The sequence below is a fragment of the Notolabrus celidotus genome, chromosome 16, assembly GCF_009762535.1.
Source record: "Notolabrus celidotus isolate fNotCel1 chromosome 16, fNotCel1.pri, whole genome shotgun sequence".
Taxonomy (NCBI): domain Eukaryota; kingdom Metazoa; phylum Chordata; class Actinopteri; order Labriformes; family Labridae; genus Notolabrus; species Notolabrus celidotus.
The window spans coordinates 2147427-2165444 of record NC_048287.1 but is presented as its reverse complement, the minus strand read 5'-3'; the positions used below and the strand labels follow the sequence as shown (position 1 = coordinate 2165444).

General features: G+C 36.2%; 1 protein-coding gene across 2 annotated transcripts; it reads right to left on the bottom strand.

The window, feature by feature from the left end:
* Nucleotides 1-5401: 5401 nt before the first annotated feature.
* LOC117827599 (CMP-N-acetylneuraminate-beta-galactosamide-alpha-2,3-sialyltransferase 1-like) lies at nucleotides 5402-16451 on the bottom strand. Of its 2 annotated transcripts, none has more exons than XM_034704202.1 (7): nucleotides 16391-16451; nucleotides 14423-14710; nucleotides 14056-14252; nucleotides 10065-10232; nucleotides 6346-6391; nucleotides 6083-6202; nucleotides 5402-5734 (listed from the first exon to the last, which is right to left on the bottom strand). In XM_034704202.1, exons 1-7 carry the CDS (start codon nucleotides 16418-16420, stop codon nucleotides 5567-5569), a joined length of 1017 nt encoding a protein of 338 aa, XP_034560093.1. In that variant the 5' UTR covers nucleotides 16421-16451; the 3' UTR covers nucleotides 5402-5566. The 2 variants fall into 2 exon arrangements, with proteins under 2 accessions (XP_034560093.1, XP_034560094.1); XM_034704203.1 differs by lacking the exon at nucleotides 16391-16451 and adding an exon at nucleotides 15036-15040.
* Between the last annotated feature and the right edge of the window lie 1567 nt (nucleotides 16452-18018).

Sequence of the window (18018 nt, the reverse complement as noted above, 5' to 3'; positions counted from 1 at the left end):
GCAGAATGGATTTTTTTCATTTTCGGGGGGTTTGTAGACATGCCAGGGAAACATATTTCAGGTACAGAACCATTGAAAAGTCGATTTTGCATGATATGTCACCTTTAAAACAGCCTGGAGGTTTTGCTACTTGTGGACCATGTGGAGGATCTAATCTGCTGAGAAGAGACTACACAATGATCAGCAAACTGAACTGTGCAGGCCACTCCAGGACCTAGGTTTTGGTGTCCTTTAAGAACTGTTGGACCAATTTTGACGTATGCTTTAGGTCATTGTCTTATTGGAAGACCCAGCGCCGACCTAAGCCTAGACTAAGAGTAGAGTTCTTCATATTATCCCTCTAAATGTCAACAGAACTTTCTTTTTTCATGATGCCATGCACCCGAACAAGGCTCCCTATGCCTGAGGCTGCAAACCAGCCCAACAGTACGATGCTCCCTCCACCATGTTTAACTGTGATGATCCCTCCACCATGTTTAACTGTGATGATCCCTCCACCATGTTTAACTGTGATGATCCCTCCACCATGTTTAACTGTGATGATCCCTCCACCATGTTTAACTGTGATGCTCCCTCCACCATGTTTAACTGTGATGATCCCTCCACCATGTTTAACTGTGATGATCCCTCCACCATGTTTAACTGTGATGCTCCCTCCACCATGTTTAACTGTGATGATCCCTCCACCATGTTTAACTGTGATGATCCTCCACCATGTTTAACTGTGATGATCCCTCCACCATGTTTAACTGTGATGATCCCTCCACCATGTTTAACTGTGATGATCCCTCCACCATGTTTAACTGTGATGATCCCTCCACCATGTTTAACTGTGATGATCCCTCCACCATGTTTAACTGTGATGATCCCTCCACCATGTTTAACTGTGATGATCCTCCACCATGTTTAACTGTGATGCTCCCTCCACCATGTTTAACTGTGATGATCCTTCCACCATGTTTAACTGTGATGATCCCTCCACCATGTTTAACTGTGATGATCCCTCCACCATGTTTAACTGTGATGATCCCTCCACCATGTTTAACTGTGATGATCCCTCCACCATGTTTAACTGTGATGCTCCCTCCACCATGTTTAACTGTGATGATCCCTCCACCATGTTTAACTGTGATGATCCCTCCACCATGTTTAACTGTGATGCTCCCTCCACCATGTTTAACTGTGATGATCCCTCCACCATGTTTAACTGTGATGATCCTCCACCATGTTTAACTGTGATGATCCCTCCACCATGTTTAACTGTGATGATCCCTCCACCATGTTTAACTGTGATGATCCCTCCACCATGTTTAACTGTGATGATCCTCCACCATGTTTAACTGTGATGATCCTCCACCATGTTTAACTGTGATGATCCCTCCACCATGTTTAACTGTGATGATCCCTCCATCATGTTTAACTGTGATGATCCCTCCATCATGTTTAACTGTGATGATCCCTCCATCATGTTTAACTGTGATGATCCCTCCATCATGTTTAACTGTGATGATCCCTCCACCATGTTTAACTATGATGATCCCTCCACCATGTTTAACTATGATGCTCCCTCCACCATGTTTAACTGTGATGCTCCCTCCACCATGTTTAACTGTGATGATCCCTCCACCATGTTTAACTGTGATGATCCCTCCACCATGTTTAACTGTGATGATCCCTCCATCATGTTTAACTGTGATGATCCCTCCACCATGTTTAACTGTGATGCTCCTTCCACCATGTTTAACTGTGATGATCCCTCCACCATGTTTAACTGTGATGATCCCTCCATCATGTTTAACTATGATGATCCCTCCACCATGTTTAACTATGATGCTCCCTCCACCATGTTTAACTGTGATGCTCCCTCCATCATGTTTAACTGTGATGCTCCCTCCACCATGTTTAACTGTGATGATCCCTCCATCATGTTTAACTGTGATGATCCCTCCATCATGTTTAACTGTGATGATCCCTCCATCATGTTTAACTGTGATGCTCCCTCCATCATGTTTAACTGTGATGCTCCCTCCACCATGTTTAACTGTGATGCTCCCTCCACCATGTTTAACTGTGATGATCCCTCCACCATGTTTAACTGTGATGATCCCTCCATCACGTTTAACTGTGATGATCCCTCCACCATGTTTAACTGTGATGCTCCCTCCACCATGTTTAACTGTGATGCTCCCTCCACCATGTTTAACTGTGATGCTCCCTCCACCATGTTTAACTGTGATGATCCCTCCACCATGTTTAACTGTGATGATCCCTCCACCATGTTTAACTGTGATGATCCCTCCACCATGTTTAACTGTGATGATCCCTCCACCATGTTTAACTGTGATGATCCCTCCATCACGTTTAACTGTGATGATCCCTCCACCATGTTTAACTGTGATGCTCCCTCCACCATGTTTAACTGTGATGATCCCTCCATCATGTTTAACTGTGATGATCCCTCCACCATGTTTAACTGTGATGCTCCCTCCACCATGTTTAACTGTGGGAATGGTGTTCTGAGGACTCTCAGTTTCTTGGCCAAACATAATCAACATCCATGTGTCCAAACAGGTACATCAGATCAAAGGATGGACTTCCAAAACTCATCTTTACCTTTCAAATGTTTACGGGCAAACCTCAGTCTGGCTGTGATGTACCCTCTTTGAGTGAAGGGGTTTTTCTGGGACGATGGCCCTGAAGCCCACTAAGATGAAGACCCCTAACAACTGTGTTCCTTCAAATATCATCACCAGAGGAGGTCAGGTCAGAAACAATCATCTTGGCAGATGTCCGGGGCTTCTTGCTGACATCTTCGACTGTTTTCCTCTCCAGAGTTCTTGAAATCTTGTGTTTTCTTTCACGTTTTGTTTCTAACAGAGTTTGTCTCCTTGTACTTTACAATGATGTTGTTTTAGACACTGTAAAACACCTGGACATGACAGTATAGCCTTCCCCCTTATTATGAGCCTCCATTATCTTCTTTCTGAGCTCAAGACTGATTTCCATTGTCTTTGGCATGGTTAGTAAGAGTAGTCTCTCTCAATAATGTGTTCGAGTGCCCTGTTTGGAGTGCCTTAAGTGAATCTCAATGCTGATTTGAAGCGCAGTTGTTGTTAGGAAGCCAATTGACCGACAGGTGTTGTTAGGAAACCAGCTAACTGCACAGGGGTGGTTTGAAAGCAAAAATTCACAAGGGGGCATATATTTTTGACCACCTCATTTTTCACTATATTTAATAAAAAACAAAGGTAAAAATTTATTTTACATTCCAAAATGTACCAAAGCTCCTACAGAGCACCGGTGAATGTGTGATCATATCAAGTTTTATCAATGATGTAAACATTGGGCAGAATTTAAGGAAAATGTTCCAGAATTCCTGAGGGGCTAATCATTTTGACTTCAACTGTTGGTAACTGTTGTAGACCTCGGCACACTGACAACCATAAAAGTAGATCTTGGTCATAACAAAGGTTGGGCCCTCCTGCTTTACACCTTCACCACACAACTCAAAGATGATAAAACACATGAAATACTTGTAAAAAAAAAAACATTTTTTATTGTTGAATAAAAAAAAAAACAGTCCTGAATAAAACTCATCAGCAAACATGATCATGACAACACAACAGCAGAAAAACTGTGCCAGGCAAATGATGATGTCCAAGCTGGAATCAGGAGTTTTGGACAAAGAGTTTGGACTTATCACTTTACCCACAAAAAAAATCTAGAAACCTGAGAGTTCCTCACAGCTGCTCTTAAGACAGGTCATTTTTGTATCAACATGTAAACATAGGGCATACAAATATTTTACAAGAATTCTCATCAGTTGAACCATCACCTGACAAGTAGTCAACTTGCCTTAGCAAAAGCCAAGAAAACTATTTAGTGCACCTGGAACAAAGGGCACAACCTTTCAATACCTCGCTGACTCAATTCAATATTTGACCGCATTAATACAAAAATAATAGCATTAAATAAAAATCAGGTTGAATGGTTTGACCCCTCATTCCTGCAACATGAGCCTCCACTACAAAAGGAAAGTTGCAAATTTACAATGATGATTTTGATGATTATTGGAAAAGTGATACTTCTAACTGTAACACTAATTATTATTATTATTATTATTATTATGATTATTATTATTAATAATAATCATAATAATAATATTAATTTTGTAATTATTATTACTGTTATTGTTATTATTATTGTTATTATAATTATTATTATTACTATTATTATTAATAATAACAATGATAATGATATTACTGTTTTATTAGTATTATTAATAATGCTATTGTTATTGCTGTTATTATTATTGTTATTACTATTATCATTATTATTGTTATTACATTACTATTAGTATTATTAATAAAATAATATTACTGTAATTAATATTGGTATTGCTGATATAATTTTCAGTATTATTTTATTACTATTAGTATTATTACTGTAATTATTATTACTGTAATTATTATTAATATTATCATTATTATTACTGTTATTATTATCATTATTACTGGTATTATTACTATTGTTATGGCTGTTATTATTAATACTGTTATTATTGCCGTACTTGTATTATTATGGCTGTTAGTGTTGTTATTATTATTGTTGTTATTTATGTTATCAATATTATTATTGCAATAATAATTGTTATCATTAGTTTTAGTATTATTGGTGATAATTATGTTATTATATCATAATAATATAGTTATAATCATAATCATATTAATTATTGTTGCTGTTGTTAGTATTATTATAATTATTGATATTATTGTTCCTATTATTATTATTGTAACTTAATTATTTCATTGATGTATTATTGTTATTGTTGTTGTTATTATTATTATTGTAACCATTATTATAATTATAATTATTATTATTATTATTTATATTATTATTATAATTGTAACTTAATTATTTTCTTGATGTATTATTATTATTATCTATATTATTATTATTATTCTAATTATTACTATTTTTGATGTTGTTTAGTAATTTAAATTGTCCTTCAGTTGTATCTGTTTCATTATTATTATTTTGCTTTCTTTGCATGCTGATTTAGGTTTGTATGCCTTTCTGTGTAATTGTAATTCTTTTTTTTCTTTATTTTTATTTTTTATTAATCTTCATTTTTTTCTTTTTCTTAATCATGAATCCCCCTCACTGTCTTTGTTACTGTTGTTGTAACCTTGTTAGTCTGCGTGTCATTTGGTCACTTCCTTTTGTAAAGCACATTTCTTGCAAAATAAAAAAAGGTATATTAATTAATACAATTTGAAAAGTAAAAAGTAAATAAAATGAAAGTGTGAACGGCCTAGTAAAAAAAAAAAAAAAAGTAAATAGTTTTGTTGACCAATAGATAGAACTCACAGTTGTGTTGAACTTTAAAAAGATAGGACATGATTTTATTGCAAGTTATGTTACTCCCTAACAGCACAAACATGGTATTGAAGAGATTGCAGATTAAAAAGACAGAACAAGAACCTGACAAGACAAACTATCTGGATTTTTTTGTCTTATCTACTTTGCAAAGCGCCCTTATATTTTCACAAAAAAGAAACCCAGGTCACCATCCTCTCAAAAACCTGATTTTCTTCAGCCGTTGTAATCGCTGAATGATTTTATACTCATCATTTCCAGGATGATTTCCAGTTTTCAGCTCCTCAACTGCAAGCGGCTCAAAGTAATGGTTCCAGTTTCCTGATCTGTCTGCTCCAAACCCAAACACGTCCACCTGGGAAAACAATAATGTTACATTGAATACCTTGTTTTACGTATTTGTTCACTTTGTTTTTGGCAGTGATAGAACTTCTCATCTGCTATAACAAAAACTAACAAACAAGAAGTCGATTTTCAGGACACATTTCATTGGAAACAGAACATGAAACCAAAGCTTTAGCTGGTCTTTACACTGAACTCCCAGAAACGTATCATTCAGTGAAACAGGAAATGCATCATACAGTAAAGCAGTATCTTTACATCCTATCACAAGGGCTGTCATTGTTTGACCTTCTGCATTGTATCAGTTACGTTAGACAAACAGTTTGAGAAGGAATAATCTAATGATTAGGTATGAACCTACCTCATCACACATGTGCAGGCTAAGAATCAAAGTCAGGAAGCCAGTGGATGGATACATGCCCTTCTTTTTTAGCCAAACATGATGAACATATCTCATGAAAGCTGGGTTGAGGATCATCACCTGTTCAGGTGCAAAGTTAGCTTTTTATACATTCAGGTGCATTCCTGTGAATGTTTCAATGAGTTCTTAAAGACAAACTACTATTGATGACTCATCAAATATTATATGTGTCAGCTTTCAGCAAAATTAATCATTATACTCACCAAATCTTTGTTAGCTTCTAACCCTGGCTTGTTGTCTGGTTTTTCTCTGTTGGAGGAAACATAAGGAGATAGTCTATCATTACTAACTGGAACATGTGGCATCCTTTCGTTCAGACCCATCCATTGTGTTGCATCCTCTTTTAACAACATGTGGGAACCAAGGAGACCAGTTTCTGGAGTTTTTTTGTATTTATTTTTTATCAAAAGCTTCCCTTATGCAGCTTATGTTGCTTCCAATTTGTATATGTTGTTCATCATTAATAGAGCCTTCACAGATGTGTGAGCTACCCATGCCATGGACACTTGATTAGGGTTTTACATAACAGGGGATGTTGTGAGCAGAATTTTCCCTTTTCCATGTTTTTATGCATCAGATGTGAAATTTCACTTCTTTCTTGTTTTTTTAAAACTGAGTTTTAAGGAAATTTTGTAACTAATTTTACTTTCTTTCTTACTGCTGATAACAAGCTGGGTTCTCCCTTCCTTCTTTACAGCGTAGGGAGCAGCGTACATGATTATCAAAAAGAATGTCATACTTTTTTTGTCAAACCACTAGAACATTTTTGGATGTGTTTTTGAGCCCAGTGATCTCCCCTACAGAGTCATGCCTGTTTTTAATGCAGTGACTTCCACTACAGAGTCTTGTCTGTTTTTAATGCAGTGACTTCCACTACAGAGTCATGTCTGTTTTTAATGCAGTGAATTCCACTACAGAGTCATGTCTGTTTTTAACGCAGTGACTTCCACTACAGAGTCATGTCTGTTTTTAATGCAGTGACTTCCACTGCAGAGTCATGTCTGTTTTTAATGCAGTGATCTCCACTACATAGTCATGTCTGTTTTTAATGCAGTGATTTCCATTACAGAGTCATGTCTGTTTTTAATGCAGTGACTTCCACTACAGAGTCATGTCTGTTTTTAATGCAGTGACTTCCGCTACAGAGTCATGTCTGTTTTTAATTCAGTGACTTCCACTACAGAGTCATGTCTGTTTTTAATGCAGTGACTTCCACTACAGAGTCATGTCTGTTTTTAATGCAGTGACTTCCACTGCAGAGTCATGTCTGTTTTTAATGCAGTGATCTCCACTACATAGTCATGTCTGTTTTTAATGCAGTGACTTCCACTACAGAGTCATGTCTGATTTTAATGCAGTGATCTCCACTACAGAATCATGTCTGTTTTTAATGCAGTGACTTCCACTGCAGTCATGTCTGTTTTTAATGCAGTGATCTCCACTACAGAGTCATGACTGTTTTTAATTCAGTGACTTCCACTACAGAGTCATGTCTGTTTTTAATGCAGTGACTTGCAGTATGAATCATGTGTTTCATTCAGTCATTCAAAGCCTTGTCCTGTGTTTCTGTGTACTCTGCCCTCCTCTTGTTTAATACTCATTCCAATACTTTTGTGTAATCATGCACCCAGCTTGTCTAATTGTTGTCACCTGGTCTGATCAGTCTCCCATTCCAGATTCATGTGTCCACTACAGTGTCATGTCTGTTTTTAAAGCATTGACTTCCATTGCAGGGTCATGTCTGTTTTTAATGTAGTGACTTCCACTACAGTCATGTCTGTTTTTAATGCAGTGACTTCCACTACAGAGTCATGTCTGTGTTTAATGCAGTGACTTCCACTACAGAGTCATGTCTGTTTTTAATGCAGTGATCTCCACTACATAGTCATGTCTGTTTTTAATGCAGTAACTTCCACTACAGAGTCATGTCTGTTTTTAATGCAGTGACTTCCACTACAGAGTCATGTCTGTTTTTAATGCAGTGATTTCCACTACAGTCATGTCTGTTTTTAATGCAGTGACTTCCACTACAGTCATGTTTGTCTTAATGCAGTGACTTCCACTACAGAGTCATGTCTGTTTTTAATGCAGTGATCTCCACTACAGAGTCATGTCTGTTTTAATGCAGTGACTTCCACTACAGAGTCATGTCTGTTTTTAATGCAGTGACTTCCACTACAGAGTCATGTCTGTTTTTAATGCAGTGACTTCCACTACAGAGTCATGTCTGTTTTTAATGCAGTGACCTCCACTACAGAGTCATGGCTGTTTTTAATGCAGTGACTTCCACTGCAGAGTCATGTCTGTTTTTAATGCAGTGACTTCCACTACAGAGTCATGTCTGTTTTTAATGCAGTGACTTCCACTACAGAGTCATGTCTATTTTTAATGCAGTGACTTCCACTACAGAGTCATGTCTGTTTTTAATGCAGTGACCTCCACTACAGAGTCATGTCTGTTTTTAATGCAGTGACTTCCACTGCAGAGTCATGTCTGTTTTTAATGCAGTGACTTCCACTACAGAGTCATGTCTGTTTTTAATGCAGTGACCTCCACTACAGAGTCATGTCTATTTTTAATGCAGTGACTTCCACTACAGAGTCATGTCTATTTTTAATGCAGTGACTTGCAGTATGAATCATGTGTTTCATTCAGTCATTCAAAGCCTTGTCCTGTGTTTCTGTGTACTCAGCCCTCCTCTTGTTTCATACTCATTCCAATACTTTTGTGTAATCATGCACCCAGCTTGTCTAATTGTTGTCACCTGGTCTGATCAGTCTCCCATTCCAGATTCATGTCTTTGTGTTTCACATGTGACGGAACTGGCAAAAAATACATATTTTATTGATCTTGTGCAGGACTTTTCCAAAATGGCCTGATAGCACCCCCTTAAAATGTCCAAAAGTGGTCTATTTAGAGGGGACTCTCACGTCAGTGTTTGAAACTTGGATGGCATATGTGGCTTGATGTGTTGAAGGCCTCTTGGAGTTATACCCTAAACTCCAGCAGGAAACCTGTGATTTTAATTGACTTATCAAATGTTAGATGTTTATAGTTTAATAATACAATATACTTAATTAACGCAATATGCACAAATTGAGTCATTTGCTCTGCAACTTGTATCTACTTGCGTCATTACATTGACATTCACTTGTGTAAGTGATTTATTTAACGTTGGTGTGAAACCCAAAAAGGATGATAACTTTTCAAAATGATGTTAAAAAATGAAATAGGTGGTTAGAATTTGATGTCTCACTTTGAAAAAGGAATTTACTGTAACTCAAACACATTGGGTCCAAACAAAAGACTGTATGAACAGCCTTGAGTGATGCCAGTATACTGTTAGAGCTCCCCCTGGTGGCTGATTGCAGTGAAAGTCATAAAGCCTGCCTCCTCAGTTAAAACATATGGTGCAGGGTAAAACTAGAAAATTTAAATATATGTTGAATACAGTTTTCTCAACTAAGCTTTCTGACATCTAAGTTCATTCTTATCGTGCTTGTTTATTTAGAAGTGTTCATTTTGCTGGAATTTAATTTTAAATTGAAAGGTTGCATTTCCCATGAAGCTGAAGGCTGTGAAACAGCTGAAAATGTGAATTTAAAAAAAACCTACAAAAGTTATGAAGAGAAGAATAAATAGAAGGGTCTTAAACATGTGAAGTAGAAGTAGTGGAAGTAGTAGTAGTAGTAGTAGTAGTAGTAGTAGTAGTAGTAGTAGTAATAGTAGTTGTAGAAGTAATCATTAAAAACTTGAACTCAAGATGACCGAGTTCACAAAACACAAGCCTTTAATTCATGAGAACTTTCCTGAGATTCACTGGCTGCCCATCTTGAAAAGAATGTCATCCTAACACTAAAACAAATATCATGTTCTGACCTCATGTTTGACGACTTGTATCAGGTTTGTAAAGTGCACCCACCTTGGAGTTAAGGATTTGATGAGCCACTCGAGATCACTTGTCTTGTATGGAAACAGCACAAGACGAGTAATGTTGTCCAGATTAAAAGAACTGTGAGGATACATCACATGATGGGTAGTTTTGGTTCCAACATCTCTTTCATAGCCCTTGGTAGGACCTCTGTTCATTCTAAATGGTACAGAGGACACATTTATTTGACACTTATTTCATGTATCAAAAGAGCAGTAGTGCAGCATTATTAGGGTTTTACACAACAGGGGATATTGTGAGCAGAATTTTCACTTTTTCCATGTTTTTACGCTTCAGATGTGAAATTTCACTTCTTTCTTGTTTTTTTAAAACTGAGTTTTAAGGACATTTTGTAACTAATTTACTTTCTTTCTTTTTGGATCTTAGATTTTCAAATATTTTATGTTTTCATGCTTATGTTTGTTTAATGTCATATTTTAAATTGGATATTTTCTGACAAGGTATGGCGTTATGGAATGAACCTGATATTGGATCTATAAGATGTTGGGCATACAGGCACCCTGCGGGGGTGTCAAGAGGTCTGAGACTGAGACTCGACACAGGGAAGACTCAATGTGTGAGTCTTAATCTTTGGGAAGAAGTTCTGAGATGAATCAAATGATTAACCCTGTAAGACCCACAGTTGTAATATTACAACATCAGTTTAAGATATTCTTTAAAAAAAATCAACAAAGGTTTTTTTTTAAAGACCACATTTACATAGTCAATGGGTCCTATTGTTTCACCTTGCATTGCCATTGGGTGGTCAATGTGTTCATAGGTCCGGCAAGCGGGCCATGAACTCACACAACCTGCAGACTTTTCTCCAGACTCATCTCCTTATTTTATTGGACTGGATTTTTCATGATTCAAGTGAGTAAAATGTCTCAAATATTTTTTTTGATGATGATTACAATGTCTATAACATGATTATATTTAGTTATTGTGGAATTCATTCATCAAATGTGATTTTGAGCATGTTATGTCTATGTTGTAATTCTACAACCCTGGGTCAACGTGGTAGTCAAAATAGCAGTTACACCTGACACATTCCATGGGGACACTGTACTTCTCACATGTTCACATATGAACAGATATGCTTTAGAAATATCATTTATATGATGATTACTGTTAATACAAACTATTAATGTGATTTCTGTTAAAATGTTGAGTTTAGACAATAATTGATTCAATTATTTTTGGTTGCCGTATATGAAATTCTACATGTAGCAGTATTTGAAACTGCATCCGTGTCTCATCAGTTTAAAATAATTAACAGTTGAAGTATATAATTTAACTGATCCTGGGGTTAATTAACCTGATGAGCATGTTTTTCAACTCTGGGAGGAAGCCACTCATGTACAGAGAGAAGATACAAACTCCACACAGAAAGGCACCTGCCCGACCAGTTGAAGTATATAATTTAACTGATCCTGGGGGGGGTTTTCTGCTCAAATAGCTTCTTGTTGCATTAGAGTAGGCAGAAACAGGTTCTGAATGTTTTGGGGGGTTGCTTGTTTTATTGTTCAGGGAGAGGTGAGAATGTTCTGGAATGTGGGGATGTGAAGTGTTCCCTTTTAGTATGATAAGTAGAGAGCCTAACAGGCCATCCACACACTATAGTGTAAATTTGGTGGAATGTGAAAGTCCGATTAGGATACATTTGAATTGAAACTATTTAGCCTGGAGAATATATGCTCATCTGTCTTACTCGCTTACGTACATATTTATTATTAATTTGTCTGTTTTACTTTTTCCATTTCAGAATGCCACCAACAAAGAGATATGTTCTCTACAGTGTGCAGGATGGGATTGATGCCATCACAAATGGAGACAATGGTTTTGAGATGGATTCAGACACTGATACCAGTGCAAGAGGCAGATGAACATGCAAAGTGGACAAAGAAAATCTGCAGCCCACTGACTGCCCAGCTGATGATTATATGAACATTCAGCCCCAAACTACCAAACACAAAAAGCCCCGCGACCAGTATTATTGGCTGAAAAAGGATTTCATTAGTCCCAATACTGATTTCTCTGGTCCAGACATCACCAATAATGTAATTTCTCTCAATACACCACTAGAGTACTTCAAGAAGTTTGTGTCCGATTATGTAGAATAGAAATACCCACACCCTACGCAGCAAGTGTGATGTTCGTCTTTGCTTTCAGAGGAAAAGAACTGTTTCTGGGACTTATGCTGCAAATGAACAAAGCTGAACACTGGGACACTAGGACTTTGAATGCCCAGAAGGGATTTTGTAAATTTTGTAAATACAGTATTATCTTGTTTTTTTTTTAATTATTAAATGACTTCATAAAAAAATATGATTGTTTTATGATTATTATCCATGACATAAGCTGTTATGAAGCAACATTAGCACTCAACACTGCAAAGGAAACCTAAGTTGTTTAGTATATTTGTCTAAACAAGGTGAGTATAAATACAGAAATTCTGCTCCCAACTAGACCCAACGTTGCAATATTACAACATATCCCTAAAATCTTACTAAAACATCAACATTTTAAAAACCCTTTAATTTCTGTATCAGAGTCCCCCTACAAAAACATATGAGTGGTGAAACATTTTTTTTCTCAAGTATTTCTATATCTGGGTCTTACAGGGTTAAAGGTTCATTTTATTATTATCAGTATTATTGTTATTACTATTATCATTATTATTGTTATTATATTACTATTAGTATTATTAATAAAATAATATTATTGTAATTAATATTATTGCTATTGCTGATATTATTATCAGTATTATTTTATTACTATTAATATTATTACTGTAATTATTATTATTACTGTTATTACTGTAATTATTATTAATATTATTATTATTACTGTAATTATTATTATTACTGTTATTACTGTAATTATTATTAATATGATTATTATTACTGTTATTATTATCATTATTACTGGTTTTATTACTATTGTTATTGCTGTTATTATTAATACTGTTATTATTGCCGTACTTGTATTATTATGGCTGTTATTGTTGTTATTATTATTGTTGTTATTTAAGTTATCAATATTATTATTGCAATAATAATTGTTTTTATTAGTTTTAGTATTATTGGTGATAATTATGTTATTAAATCATAATAATATAGTTATAATCATAATCATATTAATTATTGTTGCTGTTGTTAGTATTATTATAATTATTGATATTATTGTTTGTATTATTATTATTATTGTAACTTAATTATGTTATTGATGTATTATTGTTATTGTTGTTGTTATTATTATTATTATTATTATTATTATTATTATTATTATTATTATTGATGTTGTTTAGTAATGTAAATTGTCCTTCAGTTGTATCTGTTTCATTATTATTATTATTTTACTTTCTTTGCATTCTGATTTAGGTTTTTATGCCTTTCTGTGTAATGGTAATTCTTCTTTTTTTCTTTATTTTCATTTTTTATTTTTTATTAATCTTCCTTTTTTTCTTTTTCTTTTTCTGTTTACTATGTATGTTAAGTTACATAAGTACAGAGAAAGAGAGAGAGAGAGAGAGAGAGAGAGAGAGAGAGAGAGAGAGAGAGAGAGATCAAACATAACTGGCTGCATATAAAATGTAAATGTTTGAAGTGTTTGATGTGTTTTTGTTGATTGTTACTGTTCTGGTTTTTGTTTTTAACTCTGTGAAGCACTTTGAACTGCTCTTGTATGAATGGTGCTTTACAAATAAACTTGCCTTGCCTTCAATTTATTTCATGTTTTTCGTGTTAATGCAAAATTTTCATTGTTTTTAGTTTTTTGTTGCTTCAGAAGGATTCTTTAATGGATGGATCAAATTAGGGACAGCCTTGAAGTTGTATTTTTAGTTTACTGGATCTTTGTAACACTTCCAACATCATCATCATCATCAAATCCAGATTTCTCAGGATGGAGGTATTTTTTAACTTGTAGTACCTTTTGTTTTGTTTTAGAACTCCACAGAGTGGGTCATGATTTACTGTACCTTATGACGATATCATGAAAATCTATTAGAGGTCCATAGTGTGAGCCGTTCAAGATACCAGAGTTCCCAACCACAGCACAAGTCCTGCAGCGGTCTGGGCTGGGCTCTGTCAATTGTGGACTTGGTGGGAAAATCTGAAACACCTTCTTCACTGTTGTCTGGTACGCACTGAAGCTGCGCCACTCCGGTTGCAGACGCTGTTAAACAAAAAAAGGATAAAAAACTAAATGACAGTGAAATCCAATCAACTATAGAACCAATTCTAACTCATTCAATTTTTTTTCAACAACCATGTCTACTTAGCAGAGGCTGTTACATTGAATAATAACTGTATGCAAGTTTTTAAGATCTGAAAGATGGTACTTACCCTCCACCAATTAAAAATCTTCTCAGATATGTTGTTTTTCGTGGACAAAAAGAGCTCAGGAGTTTTGTTAAACAGCCCACTTAATCCAGGTTCAAAGTCCATTATACATTTATCACAAGCGCAAAGGCTCGCATTCTGAGGTGGAAAAGACCTTGGGTACGATGAAAAAAACCACGAAGATGTCATAAAAATCCCCACAGCAGTGAAATATATGAGGAGTAGACGCACGCACAGCTTTCTGTGAAGCATCTCAGCAGCAGGGCGTTCTGAAATTAGCTCAGTTCCAGTCTGTGAACACAACATGAAATAAGTATGTGATTATGAAAACTACAAAAACACACAATCACAACCACTTTAAAAGTCACGCTACAATTAAGACTGGTGGTCTTATTGAAAAAACTGTAATTTCAATATTTTATTCTCAAATTAATAGGAATTACTCTTGAATTGTAGTGTTTTGGGGTTTTTTTTTCAAAATATGCAGTTAGTGTTAAAGCTAGGGTTGGTAGTCTCGGAAAACCAGCATGAATTTGAATGTACCTTTTCCTCATGACTCCGTCTAACCCCCATCCCCCCCCCCCCCCCCCCCCCCCCCCCCCCCCCCCCCGCTCACATGCACGAGCGCCGCTGATTCTCGACCATATGATGGTGACTGATTCAAAACCGGTCCTCAGCAAAACATTCTCATAGTGAAAGTTAAAAACACAAACAAACATGGCTGCTGTTAGTACTCACAACTATCATGCTAGCATTATCCAGTTGTACCGGTGACACGATATCAGGAGAAAAGTTATAACACATATATAAAACTGTAACAGCTCTACTGTTTGTTAAACGTGTTCAGTGTAGATGTTCTTAATTCCTACAGTGTTGACGGTCAGTGAAGGCATCAGGAGAGGTGTAGAGTGTGTGAGCGGGAGAGAGGAGAGACAAGAGGAGAAGTTCTTCATTCATTCAAACATTGATTGTTGTTTTGTTGGTTGGCGTGATCACGGCCGACAGTGACCGGTTATTAAAACTCAACGTGTTCACGAATCTGCTCGTCATCCCTACAGCGTCTGGACGAATGCTACAATAAATCTATATTTTCTGTAGGACTTACTGAACGTCATTAATTATTCTGCTTGTTGGTGAGAGCTTTTTAGACTCTGATCCGGACTACAGTCCTGAGCAAAGCACCTCATCAGGTCAGAGGGGACAGGCCCGAGGACGAGCGAGAGGGGCAGTAAACAGAGTCAGGGGAAGTAGAGGCAGGAGACGGGGACTCGGAGGAGTGAACGCCGGGGAAATGTACGCGCAGGAGGAGGACGGGATTTGATTGGTTTAAAATTTGGGGAGCCAAAAAACAGTGATTGGTTGGTGTTTTCCCAGGTTTACTCCGGCTGTAGATAGCAGCTTTTTTTTACCTCCTTTTTAGGAACACATCATGTAATGATTGCCATCAGGACATAAAGATCATTTTAACCAGTATGACAAAAAGTGTATCTAAATCTGATTACCAACCCCAGCTTTAAGAAACATTGAGAGTGTTTGGGAATATGAGGGATAACTAATAAATAAAGGATAAGAATAATAATAACCAGGGCAATTAGATAATTGATGGTTAAAAAAGGAGCAAGCAAAAAAAAAGTGTATACATATATATATAAACTGTATTTTAAAGCAAGCCATTCAGGAAATAATAATATATATAATAGCTTTAAAATCTAAATAAACACTGAACATATGTGTTTCAGAGGCTCAGGGAGTAAGGGGTTAATGGTCATGCTCTGCCTGCATGCATGAGTCATGCAGCTCGTTAAGCTCCGTTCAGAGTGCGCATGTTTGGGGAGAGACAGGCAGAGCAGTAGTTTGTGTGCCTAGTTGTTAGTTTCCCTGCTCCTCCTGTTCCTTCCTTTCACAGTTTTAACTATTCCAATATTCCTATTTAACTGTGTGAGAAAAGGAAATAAATACTGCTGGCCTTACGGCAGCCAAAGGCACGCACTGTCTCCTCATCCTTCAATGTATCCTGATCGATACACCGTCCTGAAAACTGCCTACACTAAAACGAATTAGCCCTACCTACCTTTACCTCTTCAACAATATGGAATACAGTCTGAATATATGGAGTAAAATCTGAATTCATGGAATTAATGTCTGAATATATGGAATGAAGTCTGAATATAAATACACAAATATGTACACATCAATAGATATAAATAAATAAAGGTATAAACATAAATAAATCGTAATAATCCTTCTTATTATATGAATCTTAACAATGATAATGAAGAAGAAATAAATACAAAAAGCAAAGACTTAAATATGAGATTTCAGTGCATCAACCATATAGTAATGGATAAGGTGAACTACCATGGTACATATTCACAGTTGAAGTGACCACCATGAATACCATAACACAAGGGGAGTGGGGGCCACACCAGACAACCAAAGGACCGAACGACATCCCCACCCCCCCCAAGGTCCTGTCTCCTGGCACAGCCAGACCCCTACAGTTAACATGCTATTACATACTATCTTATCTATATATGATCTATATTTAGTATATTTAAAATAGAATGTACTTTATTAATGTGTAAAACAATAATATAATAATAGTAACATTCAACTTTATGAATAAGAAAGTGTAAAAGCGAATGGATAAATTAAATGAGTTGTGATAACTTTTCAATATTTTTTACTAAGACTGCTTTTACATTTGTAGAAGCAGCTTGAGAACTATTGTCATCCATGAATTGTAATTTTAAAGACTTTGTATTCTTTGTCTAAAGTTATTCCCCCTTGCTGGTTTGTGTTCTTCCTTTATTTAGAGAAGAGGAAACTGTGGTTCTGACATGTGTCTTTGTCACATATGTGAATCACTCTAATAAAACACTTCATCCCTCAGTCTTTGTATGTTGTGGAAGAAATTACTCTCACTCCATCATCTGTTGAGATCTATAAAAATGTCTTACCTCTTGTTGTCTTACCTGTAAAGAGATAGAATTATCCTACAGTCCAGTTACTCTCCCACATCAACGGCTGAGGTGAAAGGTTGTCTTTACTTAAAGGTGTTGATGCGGGTTGTTTCGTATCAGCTAGCAGAGAGAATGTGTAAAAACCTGAGCCACAAGTTGCGCATTGTTCTGTGTTGCTGAAGCATGTGCACCGACCTCTTACTGGTAAACACAAACACACACACACACACACACACACACACACACACACACACACACACACACTGTTAAACTCCAACATTATACAACACCACTGACTCACCTTTACTCTTCTTCCTACCTCCAAAGGCAGATCAGTGGCACAGCAGCTTTACTCTATTGTTCCACCTTTGTGCTTTGCAGGTGAGCATCAAAGTGAGATTTGATGCTATTTTAGAAAACTGACCCTTTGTCACCACACAGAAATCTTTGATCCTCTGTCTCACTTTGTGTGCTTTGTGAAGACTTGTAAACACTGGTAATAATGTGTAATTTAGCTCAAATGTATTAACCATGTCACAAATTACATAATGTGGAATATCTTCTGAAAAAAATGAATCAAGTGAAAAAAAAAATTCTATAGAGGAAATGATGACTTCCGCATTTTAAAAAGCCATC

What these genes read in the sequence shown, in the direction of transcription:
- LOC117827599 (XM_034704202.1), bottom strand. Translation starts at nt 16,420, where the DNA reads ATGAGGAGACAGTGCGTGCCTTTGGCTGCC. An exon ending in AGATTTTTAATTGGTGGAGG is followed by an intron (nt 14,253 to 14,422) that starts GTAAGTACCATC and finishes TTTGTTTAACAG; the next exon opens with CGTCTGCAACCGGAGTGGCG. An exon ending in TAGAAGCTAACAAAGATTTG is followed by an intron (nt 6,203 to 6,345) that starts GTGAGTATAATG and finishes GCACCTGAACAG; the next exon opens with GTGATGATCCTCAACCCAGC.